Source organism: Larus michahellis, chromosome 3, assembly GCF_964199755.1.
Source record: "Larus michahellis chromosome 3, bLarMic1.1, whole genome shotgun sequence".
NCBI lineage: Eukaryota > Metazoa > Chordata > Aves > Charadriiformes > Laridae > Larus > Larus michahellis.
In genome coordinates this window covers 60,504,155-60,519,463 of record NC_133898.1, presented here as the reverse complement: position 1 = coordinate 60,519,463, position 15,309 = coordinate 60,504,155, and the positions used below count along the sequence as shown (strand labels likewise).

Sequence of the window (15,309 nt, the reverse complement as noted above, 5' to 3'; positions counted from 1 at the left end):
TTTTCTTCTGCCACTCTTATTTTATTAGTAAGTTTTACCTGAAACTTCTTCTAAATTGCAACTACATTGAGAGAGATGTGCTATCTACTATCCAGTATTTTATATATGCTTAGATTTAATACTTAGAGGAACTCCTAATTCCAATTTACTGTAACAAACAAATATAAAGCCACATGCAATTTGAATATTCTATTTGAGGTCAAGTCTTTAGTGCAGCATTACATTCAGTACACCTGTTTACTTTCTCCTTATCTGCAGGTACATTGTCTGAAAGAGAACTTCCGTGGCTCATGACTGAACTGATCTAGCAGCTCGCCGCTGCTGAAAGTGGAAAGCATTTAGTCCCTTCCCTCTCACTCAGTTCTCCCTTCCCGTGCCTCTCCCTCACATCAGCTGTAGCAAGCTTTTCCAGCAATGCAACATTTTTTTGCTTGGCTAGTGAGCAGAATCAGCTCTGCAAAGGGTCTAAAAAGCTAGTACAGAGCCAGAGCACAGTAAGTGGCAAGAGACAGTATGAGAGAAGGACCTCTTGTTGGCAGCTTTAGAATTGGCTCAGCTGTCTCATAATTTCACCCTCATGACCAAAAGCTGTGTCCCTGCAGACAAGGAAAGTGGAAGGAGGAGCGGCACACTGGAACTTACAACTGTACTTTGTATTTGCTGACTCAAGAGGCTGAATACAAGACAGAACCAGTGCAAGACAAGAGAGGGAGACGAATGCATACATATGGCTGTATCATTTAGAAAACTCTTCTCCCTCTTTGATACTCAAATAACGAGATTTCCTCCCCCCAGCATTTATTAAATAAATGTCATCACAAATTTCTCTTCTGAGCCAAGTATGAGATGGGAATGACCGTGGGATTAGGAAAACCATAAAGCCAACAAAACCAACAGGCTTAGAAGACAATTACTTCCATGGTTTCACTCAAACTAATGTGATGATTTTGCAAATACTGTTTATACCCATCATTTATAACAGCCGCTTTTGATACATGCAGACAGTGAAAGAAGAAAGGAAAAAAAAAATAAAAATCAACATTTACAGTTGCTGTTGTACTAAGACATACTGTACCTCTTGCTTGAAAAAGATCAATCTCTTTGGTTAGGCAGTCTATGTCTATCTGCAGCTGTCTGTTACAACTTCTTAACTGTTGCATTTCTTCCAGCTGAAAAAATAAACCTGCCCGTTAGACTAAGTTTTCCCGTTTTATTATCAGTTACCATTCACGCATAGGTAGACAGCATTTAGTTATTTCAGAAGTGAAGATAAAAGAATCTTCCCTTATAATGGCCTTTCTTTAAATCCAAGCATAATCTTACAAAGAGCTTTCAGACCCACTGAATTCTTCTCTCTCATCAGACTTCAGAGATGACCGAACAACTCCAGACTGTGGTCAGAACACAACCAATGGTCCACCAGATCAACGGCTGATACCCTGGCACTGAAAACTGGTGCGTCAGTTTCTTTGAGACTGGTATACGCACGAAGACCAAAAAATACTTTGTGTGGAAAGCAATATGAGTATGAAGTTGTAGTCTGAAACGTTAGATGACCATACCTTTAAGAACATCTGGAAGGATTACCAGGTCAAACCTTTTGTGACTGCCTTTAAAAGCAACACTTCACAAAGCAATTAGTGAAATGAAAGGTTGTGGTTAAACAATGCATATTTAGTCTTTACTCTAAACTACACTGTTTACCAGTTTAACTCTGGCTGTATTGCCTGTCACTCGTATATTGTCAATATATGAGCAACAGTTCCTTTAATTTATTGTGGCAGACCACACTTGTGGTTTAGGTTCATAGCCTACAGATATTTCAACTTACTGATGGAATTTGGGAAACAGAATTCGATCTTTTCAGGCGCCTTCGTGTTAGATTATTCTCCATTTCATTGACCTCTGATTTTAGTTTATCCAACTTTTTCTTTTGAATCTCAAGTTCTCGTTGAAGTCGCTCCATCCTGGCCTTCTGGTGTACCAGTAAAGCTGCAATACATAAAGTCCCATTTTATCTTCTTTATTATCCTTCACATGGCAACATCAGATAAAGATGAAAGTTAGTATTCTTTTGGGAAAATACAGACAAAAAACATTGCTACAAATTGCTTTTCCATTCTCCTCACAAGAAAATCTCTGCCATAGGACAGAAACTGTCATATTTTTAAAAACAGCACAAATCAATCACAGACAACAAGCAAATACAATGAGAAAGTCATACAACATATGATGACCATGCGAAATTTAGCTGTCATCTGTAAAAACATTTTTCAAGAACCCAACTAATCCACAAGAATGACTACCAGAAACCAACAACAAACGTTGCCTTGCATCACATCCAGCTCAACCATTGTAAAACAGGTAATACGAAGAGGATTTCGGAGAGATGGCTGCAATACAGAGCATTATATATGCTAGATAAGCATCTAGATTTTGATTTTTATTGCTATTTGGATTGCAACATAATCCAGTGTTCTTGTCATAGCAGGAGACCCCAGAAGAAACTAAACTAGAAAGTACTACAAGCAATACCACTGACAAACATCAGTTATATTTATCACAGAGGCTGCGTTGTATGCCATTTTATCCCTAAGTTATGGTGTAGAACCATTAGCTCAGCTTCTAACTTCTAACACTGCTTACTATTTGTAAAGAAAATGGCACGAGGAGACCTAATTTAGAAACAATGAAGTTAGCATTTAAAATACAGTTTTTTAAAGCTATAAAGAACATAAGTAGTAGAACACGCAATCAAATTCATACAATTTAAGGAGTTTATTTCATTAAAGGTAGGTATACTATTAAATATCACCAGATGAGCAGGTAACACTGGTCAAAGCAATAATCACCTTATATAAAAATGAAAGTGTATTTCATTAAATAAACCCAACAATCTTTTCAACTTCTGCACAGCCATTCATTCATCCATTAAATTACTAATTCATATAAACTGGGATCACTTTCACAGACTATGGATGCCTTTATAGCACTGTGGAAATTATAAAAAGAGTAGCAATAACAAGGTTTTTTAAAAAGATTGAATTTGCCTCACAAAGCGTTTAAACAAAACTCCAGCTGGAACATGATGTTTAATTCACCACAATTTCTTCAGGTACCAAAAAATTAGAGGCATTCAGATTTGGTTGGTTATGTTTCCTGAGCAGTAGCAGAGGGGAAAAAAAAAAATAAAAAAAAATAATGCAACTTTACACATCTTCATCAAGCAGAACTGCCCTCTGCTGCAGTTCCTGCCCTGTCATTCATTCACACATTCTATTTTGTCTTCCAGAGGTTCTTCAAAAGGAGGAACCATGCCAAACTATTTTTGTACAGTGTTACAGAACTGCAAGGCCTTACTGAGATTCAGCCTAGGCTTTTGAGTCACATGTGTTCAAAAGATACTGAAACGAAAAAGCTGCTTGGGCTTCTGCTTGATTTTCTTCAAGTTAGAGATGTTTACATAAATAGGCACCTTTATTTTGTGCCTACTTACACTAGTAACTAGTCACTACACTAACCACACTAAAGTTGAAGTTGCTGTGCTCATATGTAATATAAAACATAATAACTGCAATCCCAAGGTAAAGATTTTTGTTGAAGACTTGGACTCATCAGGTAAGTAGTCTCAAAAGACAGCCTCCCATCTTATTTCAAGCCTTTCCAAAGGCTTGAAAAGCCTTTTAGAAACAGCTGAAGGAACTTTTTCCCATTTAGGAACTCCAGGAGTTATAAATGTAGCTGCAACTATAAAGAATGGAAATAAATGACTCCTTTGCCTTTACTCTTGCAGGGAGTGTACAAGCCCTTTTTCCTCTTCTATTTTCATTGCCTTGGTATTACTGCTGAGGCAACTCCTCAAAGCCCAGGTTATTGGTACTTGACCTGCAGTTACATGCTGTGCTCTACTGATCAAGCTCAGAACTCTTCATACTTGTCAAACCATGGATGCAGGCTGCTGGTGAGCAGCCAGTACGCTGGACATGGTAAACAACGAAGAGTGCTACAGGAGAATCTCCAGGATGCATGGCATGGCCTCAAGAGTAAAGACTATGAGCACAACTGCATCTCTGGAGGACTTCACCCCCCCACCCTCGGCTTTTTTAAGCTACTCTTATAAAGGGAAAAAAACCGACAGCTTCTCATTTCAATGTTCTCCCATGTCCGTGGTTTAAAAATTAAGCCATCATGATGGAACTGCACTGGGAGAGGAAGGCACTGATGGATGCCCACAGCACTATTACATGTTCTTCATTTTCACATCACTTTCAGACATGATCCAATTTTCTCCTAGCAGCTTTGGGACTACTTCACTGTTTTCTAATTTCAAATCCCAACAGATTTCAAACACACTCATTACAGAATTACCATCATAATTAAAGAAGAAGAGTCATTTGATATTGCTATGCGAAACTTCTATTAGAAATAACTTGTATAAGGGACTAGCAAGACATTGGTTTAAGTGGTGGCTTTCACACAGAATTTGGTAATTTTTCTAAATACCAATTTGGCAGCTGTAGGAAAAAATGCGGTGGGGAAGACAAGATCTCCCCAAATCCCACTGCAGTGTTTAATAATGAAAAGAGCAATTTAAGTATTCAGCTCCCTCTAGTGTTGATCAGATCAAATGAAAACGTTAAGAAAAAAATGCAGTGCATCTCCGAATCTAATGCAATTCAGCTACTAGATCTAGTTTACACTGTCCATAAGGAGACACCTAACGGCCTTTTTGACAATCCTCTGCTTCTTGTAGGAAAGGGATTCCACCTATGCAGGCAGCATAGGCACACCCAAGCTTATGCTACATAGACTGAACTAACTTGGAGTACAAGCCAGAAAGTCTCAGGCTTGCACTTGTTCTTTCAGACATCCTTAAATAGAAGCTATTTACTATAATCATCCTAGAAAAACAAGCACAAAAATTGTCACCTTGACTCTTCATTTTTGTACCACAACCAGAATAGATTTCATGTTCAACTTTTCAACTATGTGCAAACAGGGTACCACGCACATACAATTTTTTCAACTTCTGCATGTTCACATTCAGCAGACTGGCAAGAACAGTACACTTCAATGCTCTGGCAGATGCCACTATTTCCTTTGACATTCCAAGTGCACATTTTCCACAAAAAGGCTGTAAATCATTATAGTTACAGGGAACATGAAACTCTGGAGGACAAAAGTTCACTTTTCCTTTCCTTAGGGACCTACTCAAACAGGTACTGAACATACTTTTACGTCTGAATGTGTATACATAATTGTTTTCTCAAAGTCTCTGTGAATCTGAGTTTTAAACAATTACTGCTTTAGAGTGCCTTTTGTTATTGTAAACGTTTCTAAGAATAAAGCTAACCTAGGAACACAATGATTTCACCCTATTCTACAGACCTATGAATTTCTGATATTTCTTAGTTTAATAAATATGGAGGACAGGGGAATTCTGGCAATACAATTACTCTGTGGCAGTAGATTCATGAAATTCTCAGGACACGTTTTTGCACATTTTCAAAACGTGTATCTGAAGCCGCACAAAATTCAGTCATTTAATATGCAATTTCAACATGTCACATTGACTTTTTATTTTTTTTTTTTTTGTTTTGTTCTCTCTTTCCAATAGTCTTGGCATTTAATTTTTTAAAGAGACCACCACTCAAGAGTGGGGCCTGATAGGCAGAGATAAGGTTATACTATTTTCTTAAATCACATGATGTAATGGTCTTAAGGCCCCTTGGAACATGGGGCACAGCTGTAATTCATTCAAGTCTCCCCCCCCACCTCACCAAGGACCGGTTAGGATTTTAAGAAATTTTCCTGCAATTTTTTTCTTTTTGAAAATTTTAAAAAGCTCCAAGAAATCAAAGCAGGAACTGTGCAAAATGTCAAGTTACTACACTAGTTTATCAATTAACGTATTTACATTAAAGACACAGTGACAAGGATTGCTACGTAAACATACATCCACATACATACCTACAGCTGGTATCAATGATTAACTCTATGTGTACCATCCCCTCCCCAAGGTAAAGAAAATATGAAAAAGTCAGTCAGTCAAAAGCCAAGTAGTACTGAACTACGGGACTTAAGCTCCCTAGTATGAAGACACCAACCTAAAGATTTATTACACAATTATGTATCTTCTTAATAGGATGCCTGCCCATTATACAGATGGATAGCACAGAATACACAAAATGAGCAACTATAAATGTTTAGCCTCGCTATTCAACATAAGACTGCATAGTGAGTGTACATCACAAGAACATTTCCAAGTACAGAATTTTCAGTTTCTAACAGGATTTCACTGGTTTTCATCCATAAGACACTTTAGTATGAAGTTAATTATAGACTGAACTCTCAGATAATTACTTCTTATTAATAAAACTCATTACATTATAAATTGAAATCTCTAAGTAATGGGAATTGATACTCCTGTACACACATGGAACTGATACTAAATAGATTAGCATAAAAATGCATCCTCTTTTGGCTGTCCTTTTGGGCATGCACCTAGCATTACTGTTCTCACAGCATCATCGACTTCAGTAGCGGATGAGCGCTCTGAACATTTCCACAAGCAAGTCCCACAGTATCTCATATTGGAATCCGACAAAATGAGAAACATCAGTTAGCAACCACTTCTGAAAAGTTTGGCGACAGCGAGTTTCTTAGCATCAAGAAGTCAGCAGTGGAGACATAACCTAGCATTGTGGGGTAACTGCACTGATTTTATCTGAGCAGTACCCTACTCCTTTTCACATCATACAACCTCCAGCTCTGGCAGCAAACAAGACTGATCTGTGGCAGCCTTCTACTATGCACTGTGACCTCCTTGGGAAGAAAAACAGAATTTTAATCATGGAAAGAGACTGGAATCCCTACGCACACCATAACTGAAGTAAAGCTTCTGAGGTGGCAGGCAGATAGGTGTAACACACCTTCTATTCTCCAGGACTGGACTATGCATATGAATGAATTTCACTGCAACAAAGTAAAGGAAATCTCCTTTGACACCAAAGCAACTCCACCTTCTACATTCCTTCTATCCCAAGGCAGTTTCAGTTCTCCCTGCCAAGACAGGGAGCGTTCTGGGCAGAAATGGAAAAGCTGATGAAAATACATTTTTCTCCAATCACGGCCAGCGAAACTTCTGGCTAAAATTAAAATGAGACAAGCACCTAGTATGGAAAGTTTTTTGGCACAGTCTGGCTAAATTATAAGCAGCTTAGAATATGGCCTCACAACAGAAAGCATCAAGTAACTCAAATCCCTTTTAAAATGTAACAGAAAAAAACCCCACCTCTAAGTAAAAGATTTAACTTTAAAAGCCATAATTAGAACTTCCAGATATCAAAATCATATATCACACACATCTCAATTTTCCAAAGATTAAATAATAACAAAATTTTAAAAAATATTGCACTTGTTGCAGCAGGAACGGACCAACAATGCCAGAAATCCCAAACACTGCTGGATGTAATGAAGTTCAGAAGCATGAGTGCACTTTATATGAAGCAGTGAAGGACACAGGAGAAAGGTGTTTCCCTAAGGTCCCTACAGCTGCACCAGCCCTCGTCATGCATCTACAATTCATCTAAAAACTGCATCCATGTCTTGGCTTCAGGACCAACTGGGCTCCACAGCAGGTATGAGCCAGTCAACACTTGACCTCTAGGCTGCTTAGCAGAAGTGAGCATCGCAAGCTTGCATCATCTTGATAAACTGGATGCTGATACCCACAGCCTGTAGAGATTGTGCAGGAAGTCAGGTAACAGTAGCCATCGCTACCAAGGGTACAAGAAATGAAGAGCTAGACCTGGTAGAAGTGAGTCCCATCAGAAAGGCAGAACAGGAAAAAGGGACACCCTTCCCCAACAAGTACCTAGAATTCAGAATGCTTGGAAAGCAAGTTCATGATCTAGAAGAGTATTTGCAGCCTAAGGACAAGATTTCGATTGCTTAATTCTGGGTATCTCAAGTCTTCTAGGTCTAGAACAGCCAGCCAAACCTCCCTTCAGGGTAAGAAAAGGGAATACCACTTCTGAAGGGCAATTTGTTTTGCTTATTTACAGATAAATCATTTTCTGAAGTTCTTTAACTCTTCATTGATTATAAGAGACAATCGAGGATGATTAGTTTTTTTGGTTTTGAGGCCTAACCTTCAGACACTTCAGTGAGGATGGATTATTCTCTCACTAAAGATGTAATTACATCCAGAAGTAGTGCACAAGCTATAATCAGTTTTTGATTTACTTCATTACTCTAGTACTCCAGATGCAAACCAGTCTTCATGTGTCCCGATCACTGTACTTACTTACACAAAACAAAATAGCCAAGTTAATCTGAAGAATGCTTAGAGTGGTTGTAGAACAAGCCATTTTTTTTAATGTTAAATTGTTTGCTAAGTCCAAGGAGGACCAATGATGTCAAAGAAAAATTATTTTGACAAGCTATCCTGAATATTGCTTAAATATCCTAAGACTCATTCAACACCTTTACACAAGAAGTCTGCAGGAGGGCTAATAAACCATCAATTTGGTAATAAAAGCATGCAAGAATATGACAACAGAAGGAAAAGACCAACAGGCTGGGTTGCTGCATCACATATTTTAAGGTTTACCCTCCCATTACCACTGATCCTTTAAAATCGCTTTCTTTGGCATGGTGCTTCTTCTCACGTTTTATAACATAGATTTTATTGTCAGGCACGCATTAGGGAACAAGGAGGCCAACACTATGTCCCACTATTTGCTTTCAAAATCTGCTTTTCTTGCTTCTTAAATAACACTCGCAAAAAGAAAAAAGTAGGAACATTATTCAGTGGAAACAGTATCTCAAATGATTCAAAAATCTGCCAGTAGACTTGTAACTTTAAATCGTTAGGACAAATTGAACAAGTTTAGATGTTTCTTTCAGAACTACATAAAAATGAAGACGCTATGACTCCACTTCATTAAACAGATAACATATCTACTTAAGACAAACAGAAGAATTATCTCCAAGTATTCAGTTACATGTCTTCACCATAAAAAGAAATCTATGATTTGCTTACAAAACTTTTTTATTTATTTAGGAAATGCTCATGAATGCTAAAGTTGAAGATACGGTATAACATCACAATGGTTATCAACTGTTCCCTGTTCCATAATCTACATACTGAATTGACAACCTGGTTGAAATCTCTACTATTTATATTAAGAATATTACCTTGCGTGTAGGCAGCATCATCAGATCCCATACTCAATTTCCGTGCATCACTGATCCTATCCACATGTGCTAAAACAGGGTCAGTAAGATGCTGGATACCCTCTGGTTCAACATAGTGATCAGGAAGGTTTAGAAGGTTTGTAGGTTCAAAAGTTGGGGACACTACCCCTGGGGAAACTGCAGGGGGCTTATTTGGAGAAACTGTAATTTTAAAAGTATATTTTGTGTTAGGCTGCGTAACCACCACTCGAGGAGAGGTTGCAGTGGTGCTGTTGCCCACTGCTCGACTCTTGGGTGGATGGTGATGAATAAATGCAGGACCCATGCTTACTTGACCAGACATATTCCTAGAAGTGGCAGATACTCCAGGATTTGTCGATATGAAAAGCGTGGGCTGGTTCCGCACAACTTGATCATCTCCTGTTGTGGCATTTGCTGAAATGTAGACCTTGGGCTGACCGCGTGTGATGACTTCATCAGTATTTGGAGGACTGGCTGATATGTAAACAGTGGGTTGACTTCTACTTAATGTCTGGCTGTTGAGGGAAGAGGGAGTAGTGGAGGTGCGAGGGCCAGTTGAACGCAACTTAGAAGAACTGTTTCTTTGTGGTGGTTCAAGTTTGATTTCAATTTGGTTTTTGCGAGGTCCTGTGGATATATTCTGAATGTTGTATTGGCTATGAGCAGAGGATTGTGAGCTACCAGATGAATGAATCATAGGTGCTTGTGGAGTAGTAGGAGAACTGATAGGCATATAGACGTGAGAAGTCTGGTGGCCTTGCTGATTTGGCTGTGTTGAGTGTTGCGATGAGGTATGTGGCGTAGTACTGGATGTAGGAAGAGTAGTCCAGGGACCTGGCTGCGAAGGCTGGTAGACTTGCTGAGGGTGCGTGGGATTAAACTGAGATGCCCAGCCTGGCTGCTGCTGTGTCTGTCGAGTGGTACCACCAGGAGCTGTGATGTAAGGCCTAATATAGATAGAATTTCCCTGTGGACTGTTAAGTACAGGAGGAGGTACACCATGTATGTGCAAAGACGTAGGGGTATTACGACCAGGCTGAATATTTGGGGCTAAAGTTACCATAATGGGGTTGAATCTGGGCGTTTGTTGAGACAAGTTAGATACTCCTTTGCTGCCTAGGTGAAATCCAAGATGCTGCCCTGGATTAGAAGTACTAACTGTATTAGCCATCCCGAAGACATTAAATCCTTGTGGAACCTGTGCAGGTGCTGTCTGTGGTTCCTGCTGAAACAGTTCATTGTTGGACTGACTGGTTTGAAGGTGTCCATCACTAACGCTGTGAGCTAGAGTCCTACTTCCATTCATTCTACCTCCTTCTCTTCCATGGTGATACACGTTCTGTGACTGCAAATCCAAATTAAGAGATGTCATGTGATTTCGTAGTCCAGGAATCCCAGAATCATCCGAAAAACCTAGGTCTCCTTCACCGTAGAGATACTTTGTGCTCTCCTGAGAGAGAACTGCACAACAGGCATCCAAGTTATTGTTATTCTATAAAAGACAGATGAAAGTTTGACATTACTGATAAAATACCATCACAGTTAGATATATGTATTCATCTTACCATCGCTGAAAAACTAACAATGTAGCATCAAACAGAAAGCTTTAGGTGGTTGGCTAGCATAGCTGCTACATAGGCACAAGGGGCTTGCATGTGAAGCTTATTCTTTTGAGAGCTCAGTCACTGGCATCAAGGGCAGAGGTCTGCATTGCTGCTGAAGCAGTGACAGACAGGTCTTGAACCTTGACAAGTTAACACCATACAGTATGATACACCTTGGATGAATACTTTTGCTATTCCTTCTCAAATTCGGAACAATCTTCAGCAACGACCAAGTCTCTGGCTTGAGGGGGCAAATGATAGAGGGAATGGATTCACAGCACCGGCACATCACTAGTTAATAACTTAAAAACAAAAATCAAAATACATGTTTATTTTAAATGTTTTCCCAAACACTTCAATACCAGTTAGGCATTACCTCCTGCTGAAAATGGAAAGTGATTCTTATACAGAGAAGAAACATGCTGACCCAAGGAGTTGTACAATACTTCAGAAAAATGTAAAAATTCAGTTTATACAAATACAGCAGGATTACTCTTTTGCAAGATGAAGCCATTAATGGAAAACCCAGCGGACATTTGTATTTTCATTTTAAACCACTGCTTACAAAGCTTTTAAATACTTACACTTGTACAAATTTACTTTATAAAACCTGTAATAGGATGACTTAGAACAAAAGCCACAGCCTAGATGATTTGCTTTTTAAGAACATTTCATAAGCAAACTGCTAATCCCTCTTCTCTTTTTCCACATTTAGTAATATTGCACTCAGATCTTCCCAATTTAGTTTCCTACATAAGGGTTTTTAGAAAAGAGTGAGCATGCATCGGTGGCATAATTTCTCAATAATGTGCTCCGTCCATCTCACTTTTCTTACAGAACTCTGCGCACACACCCCCGGCCCCCCAAGGAAATAAAGGTTAATATTTTCAGCCAGAAGAGCACCTGTTGAGGCCCAGATGCTACTAAAACTAAATGTGTCTCAAATTCATCCAGCACACAGAACTAGTTACTAGAAAGAATGCAGATGATCAAGGAAAAAAATTGCATATGCCAAGTAGTAACATTATCAGTTAAAGAATAACACAAGCAAGATAAACTGATCCATGCTACATGCTTTGTATGAAGTTATTTTTGTTAAATTAGCAGATGGTAGTTTTCAGTTCTTATCCTTCAACCAGGATGAGAGGTCATGGAGAGGGATGTGCAGACATAGCAAGACTGTCTGAGATTTAAAAAAAAAAGAAAAAAGGACAGACATAACAGACGTGGGAAAGGGACAACAAGGCTAAACTCCACCCACAAAACCAAAACTATGTGTTCATACAGGCCAGATGCAGTCCTGAATTCTTAAAAAAAAAAAAAAAAACAAACCAAACCCACACCACAAAAAACCCCACCTGCAAAATCTTTTAAACAACGGGATTCCCTAAAGACTACCTAACTAGCCAGCTGTACATAAGGATTGTTGCAGAAAAGTTTTGATAGAGATGAAAATGGGTCAAATTGATGGTATGCCTATCAGCTCTAGTTTGGAATAAGCACCAGAGGACAAAGTAATCAAATGAAGTTAGTAGTGAAGAAAGGAATCACACACGGACAGAACAGTGGGTAAGAAAAGATAAGAACAATAGCCTTTCATTTGTGGCAAAGTAGAAAAGGGAGCCAGAAAAGGAAAAAGATAGGATGCCACAGAAAAACAAGCTACAAAGATCTTAAAGGCAGATTTTGCATGAACTTAAGTGAATTAAAATTATTAACAGAAAGGCCAAAAAAAAAAAAAAAACCCCACCAAAAAAACAAACCAAAAAGGAACAGGCCAAGCTTGCAAGGCCCTTACATTCAGCTTGAATGCATTTCTTTGGACAATTTTTTTTTCTTTTTTAAGACTGCATCAAATCAATTCCAAAATTTCAGTGACGTCAATGAGCAAATTGGAGAACTCAAAGGGAACACGGGGGCACATGGAACCCCTGGCATCTTCTGGCTGGCAGAGGCAGAGTTTCAACCGCTTCTAGCTCTTTATAGATCAGAGAACCGGTTGATGGCAGAACTGAGCATATTCCAGCAAAACAATACCCCTCATCTTAGCTCTGCCCATGTCCCAAATGAGTTTAAAATGTTGGCACCCTGAAAGAGAAAGAAAAAAAAAGAAAGAATAAGAATGTTGGAGGGAAACGAGGAAGCAAGGAGAGGACGTAGACTTGAGGAGCAAGTAGTTACAGAATGCTCCAGATACCAAAAAAGAACAAAAGGGGACAATGTCCATAGACTGAGAATGCTGCAATGACTCCTTTAAATAAGAAGAAGGGGAGAGCTGAATGCAGGAGGCTTGTTGGGAAGAATAGAGGGATGCAAAACTTTTCAGGAACATTCAGTGCTGTCAGCCCAAGAAAGCAATGAAACTTTTTACTCCCTAGATTACACAGGTTTATATTTCATCCTATTAGATTTTTGTGATCCTCTGTTTTTAGTATACTAGATATTGTTCAGATATTTCAACAGTAGGCTATTCACCTGAAGACATTTGCATAATCTGTTTATCCTTCACTTTTTCATTATAAGCACGTAATGCTATAAGCTTTCCTTTAAAAACAAGCTGAAAGTGTTTGTCTAAAAAAATGCAAAGAGGACCAAAGTATCTGTATAGTTTTCCTGCACAATTCACAGTGATCTGAAGGAACTTTTCTTGTTATAAAAGCCTCTTGTAAATATCGCTATGAACTGTGTAACTGCTTAAACTCTTTCAGGGTCTCTCCTAGGATATCTTACACTTCCTAGTTTAAAAAAACTTCACCCTGACACATGATGCTTGAACATCAGGTGTGGCGGGTACAAGGCAAAAGCATTATTTCTTATACCCAGTAATGACCGTAAGTACTTATCTCTGACCTAAACCATAGTTAACTGTATTTATTGGAAACTTCTTCCACTATGCTCAACTATAAGAAGGCAGAACTCAGGATTCAGACGTTGTTCCAGCAGTACTGCAAAGACATGCAAAAGTACCCTCAAATTCTGCTTTCCAATATTTACCACCAGTCCAAGTACAAAATTTCTTGGTTTAAAGAGGTCATGTTAGGCTTCTTTTTTAACAAAAAAAACCCCCAACCAGCCAAAAAACCCTACAACAAACCCACAAAACCCCCCACTATCTCAGAGGAACAGCACAGCTAGAAACTAACCAATTGAGGGAAACCAGAACTCATGGAAGTTTCCAAGAACCACCAACATGACAGGATTTTGTTGGTGAGTCTTAGCAGCTCTCAGTTAATAACAAAAAAGGTAGTTTTCTAGTGTAACGATATTGCACATATGGAACATTAATTACCCTACAGCATTTTTGAAAAATCCTCATATAAAAGCTGACCTAAAACACTCCATCAAAATTTAAACCGTTCTCCTATATCTCTGTCAAAGTATGGGATGTACAGTATCTTTTATTCACAGTTGTAAGGCTCCTTTTAATAAAAGTAATAATTCACTGTTTTCAATGTTATGAAGACTGTTAAGCCTCTCAAGAGCAAAGCACTAGCTTTTAAATTTATCAAGAATTACATTAAAAAGGTGATTACTGATGCATTCACTCTGTCAAGTCCATTGACCCCACTCAACAAGCAGTTCTCATGTTTGAAGAACAAAACTGTACTTGTAGTATAAGAATTATATTAGTCCTACAGAAAAATAACATAAAAATGGTGGTGTACAATCCTGAGAACAAATACAATTTGTATTTATAGTCTGGTTCAGTTTCTTCTTCAACTAAATAATTGGAGAGAAAGGGTTGGGGAAAGCCTGAAACCTCATGAGCCCTGAGCAAAATTTTGCCTTCTCGCAAATAAAAACCAATTCTCTCGAAGAACTGCACTTTTCACAGCTTCTCACTCTAGTATGAAAGGAGAGTCACGATAAAGTTTTGAAAATACGAACATTAAATTGGTACAGTGACAACTTCTACTCCCAACAGTACAAACACTGTGTTAGGATGCAAGTGTGTGTGACTTCATATACATATATATGTATTTTATAAATAAAAACACATATAAAAAGCAAGACAAACGATTATGATATAAAAGAATGTTGACTCATAACCACAGATGTCCTAGCCACAGTCCAGAGACAGCTAGCTTCTGGGAACTCATGACCCATCTTTTTTCCAATCAAGTTGTGTATACTGATGATCAGCATGAATAGTCAGACAATACTCTTATTATCCAGAGTACTCAAAGGTTGAATACCTTAGATAATGAAAAAAATCCAATCAGTATGGATGCTTTGGGATCGCTGGGAAATGCAAAGCAAACATGTTTAAGCAACATAGTTAAGTAGTCTATCAGGATTTGCTAACTCTAGGCATTCAAGTGTCCCTATGTCAGGCTTTGGATGGGCATATTAATTTATCTGCTGAAGTAACTAATGCAATGTTATAGAGCAGAAGTTGATAAAAAATATGGGTATATAAGTATTCTGATATTGGCAGTACAAAAAACAGATTGCTGGAGGTAGAAGTTGATGATATGGCAGT

At 38.5% G+C, this 15,309-nt stretch overlaps 1 protein-coding gene across 3 annotated transcripts in view; it reads right to left on the bottom strand.

Moving 5' to 3' along the window:
- TAB2 (TGF-beta activated kinase 1 (MAP3K7) binding protein 2) overlaps nt 1–15,309 on the bottom strand; it is a 65,004-nt gene that overhangs the window by 4,490 nt on the left and 45,205 nt on the right. For 2 of the 3 annotated variants that reach the window (XM_074580378.1, XM_074580379.1), the window contains exons 3-5: nt 9,202–10,714; nt 1,832–1,992; nt 1,076–1,169 (exon numbers count right to left, since the gene is read on the bottom strand). In XM_074580378.1, the coding sequence (XP_074436479.1) occupies nt 1,076–1,169; nt 1,832–1,992; nt 9,202–10,714 (1,768 nt within the window). Of the gene's footprint in view, nt 1–1,075; nt 1,170–1,831; nt 1,993–9,201; nt 10,715–12,624; nt 12,915–15,309 lie in introns of all 3 variants that reach the window. The other variant, XM_074580381.1, reaches the window with a different exon arrangement.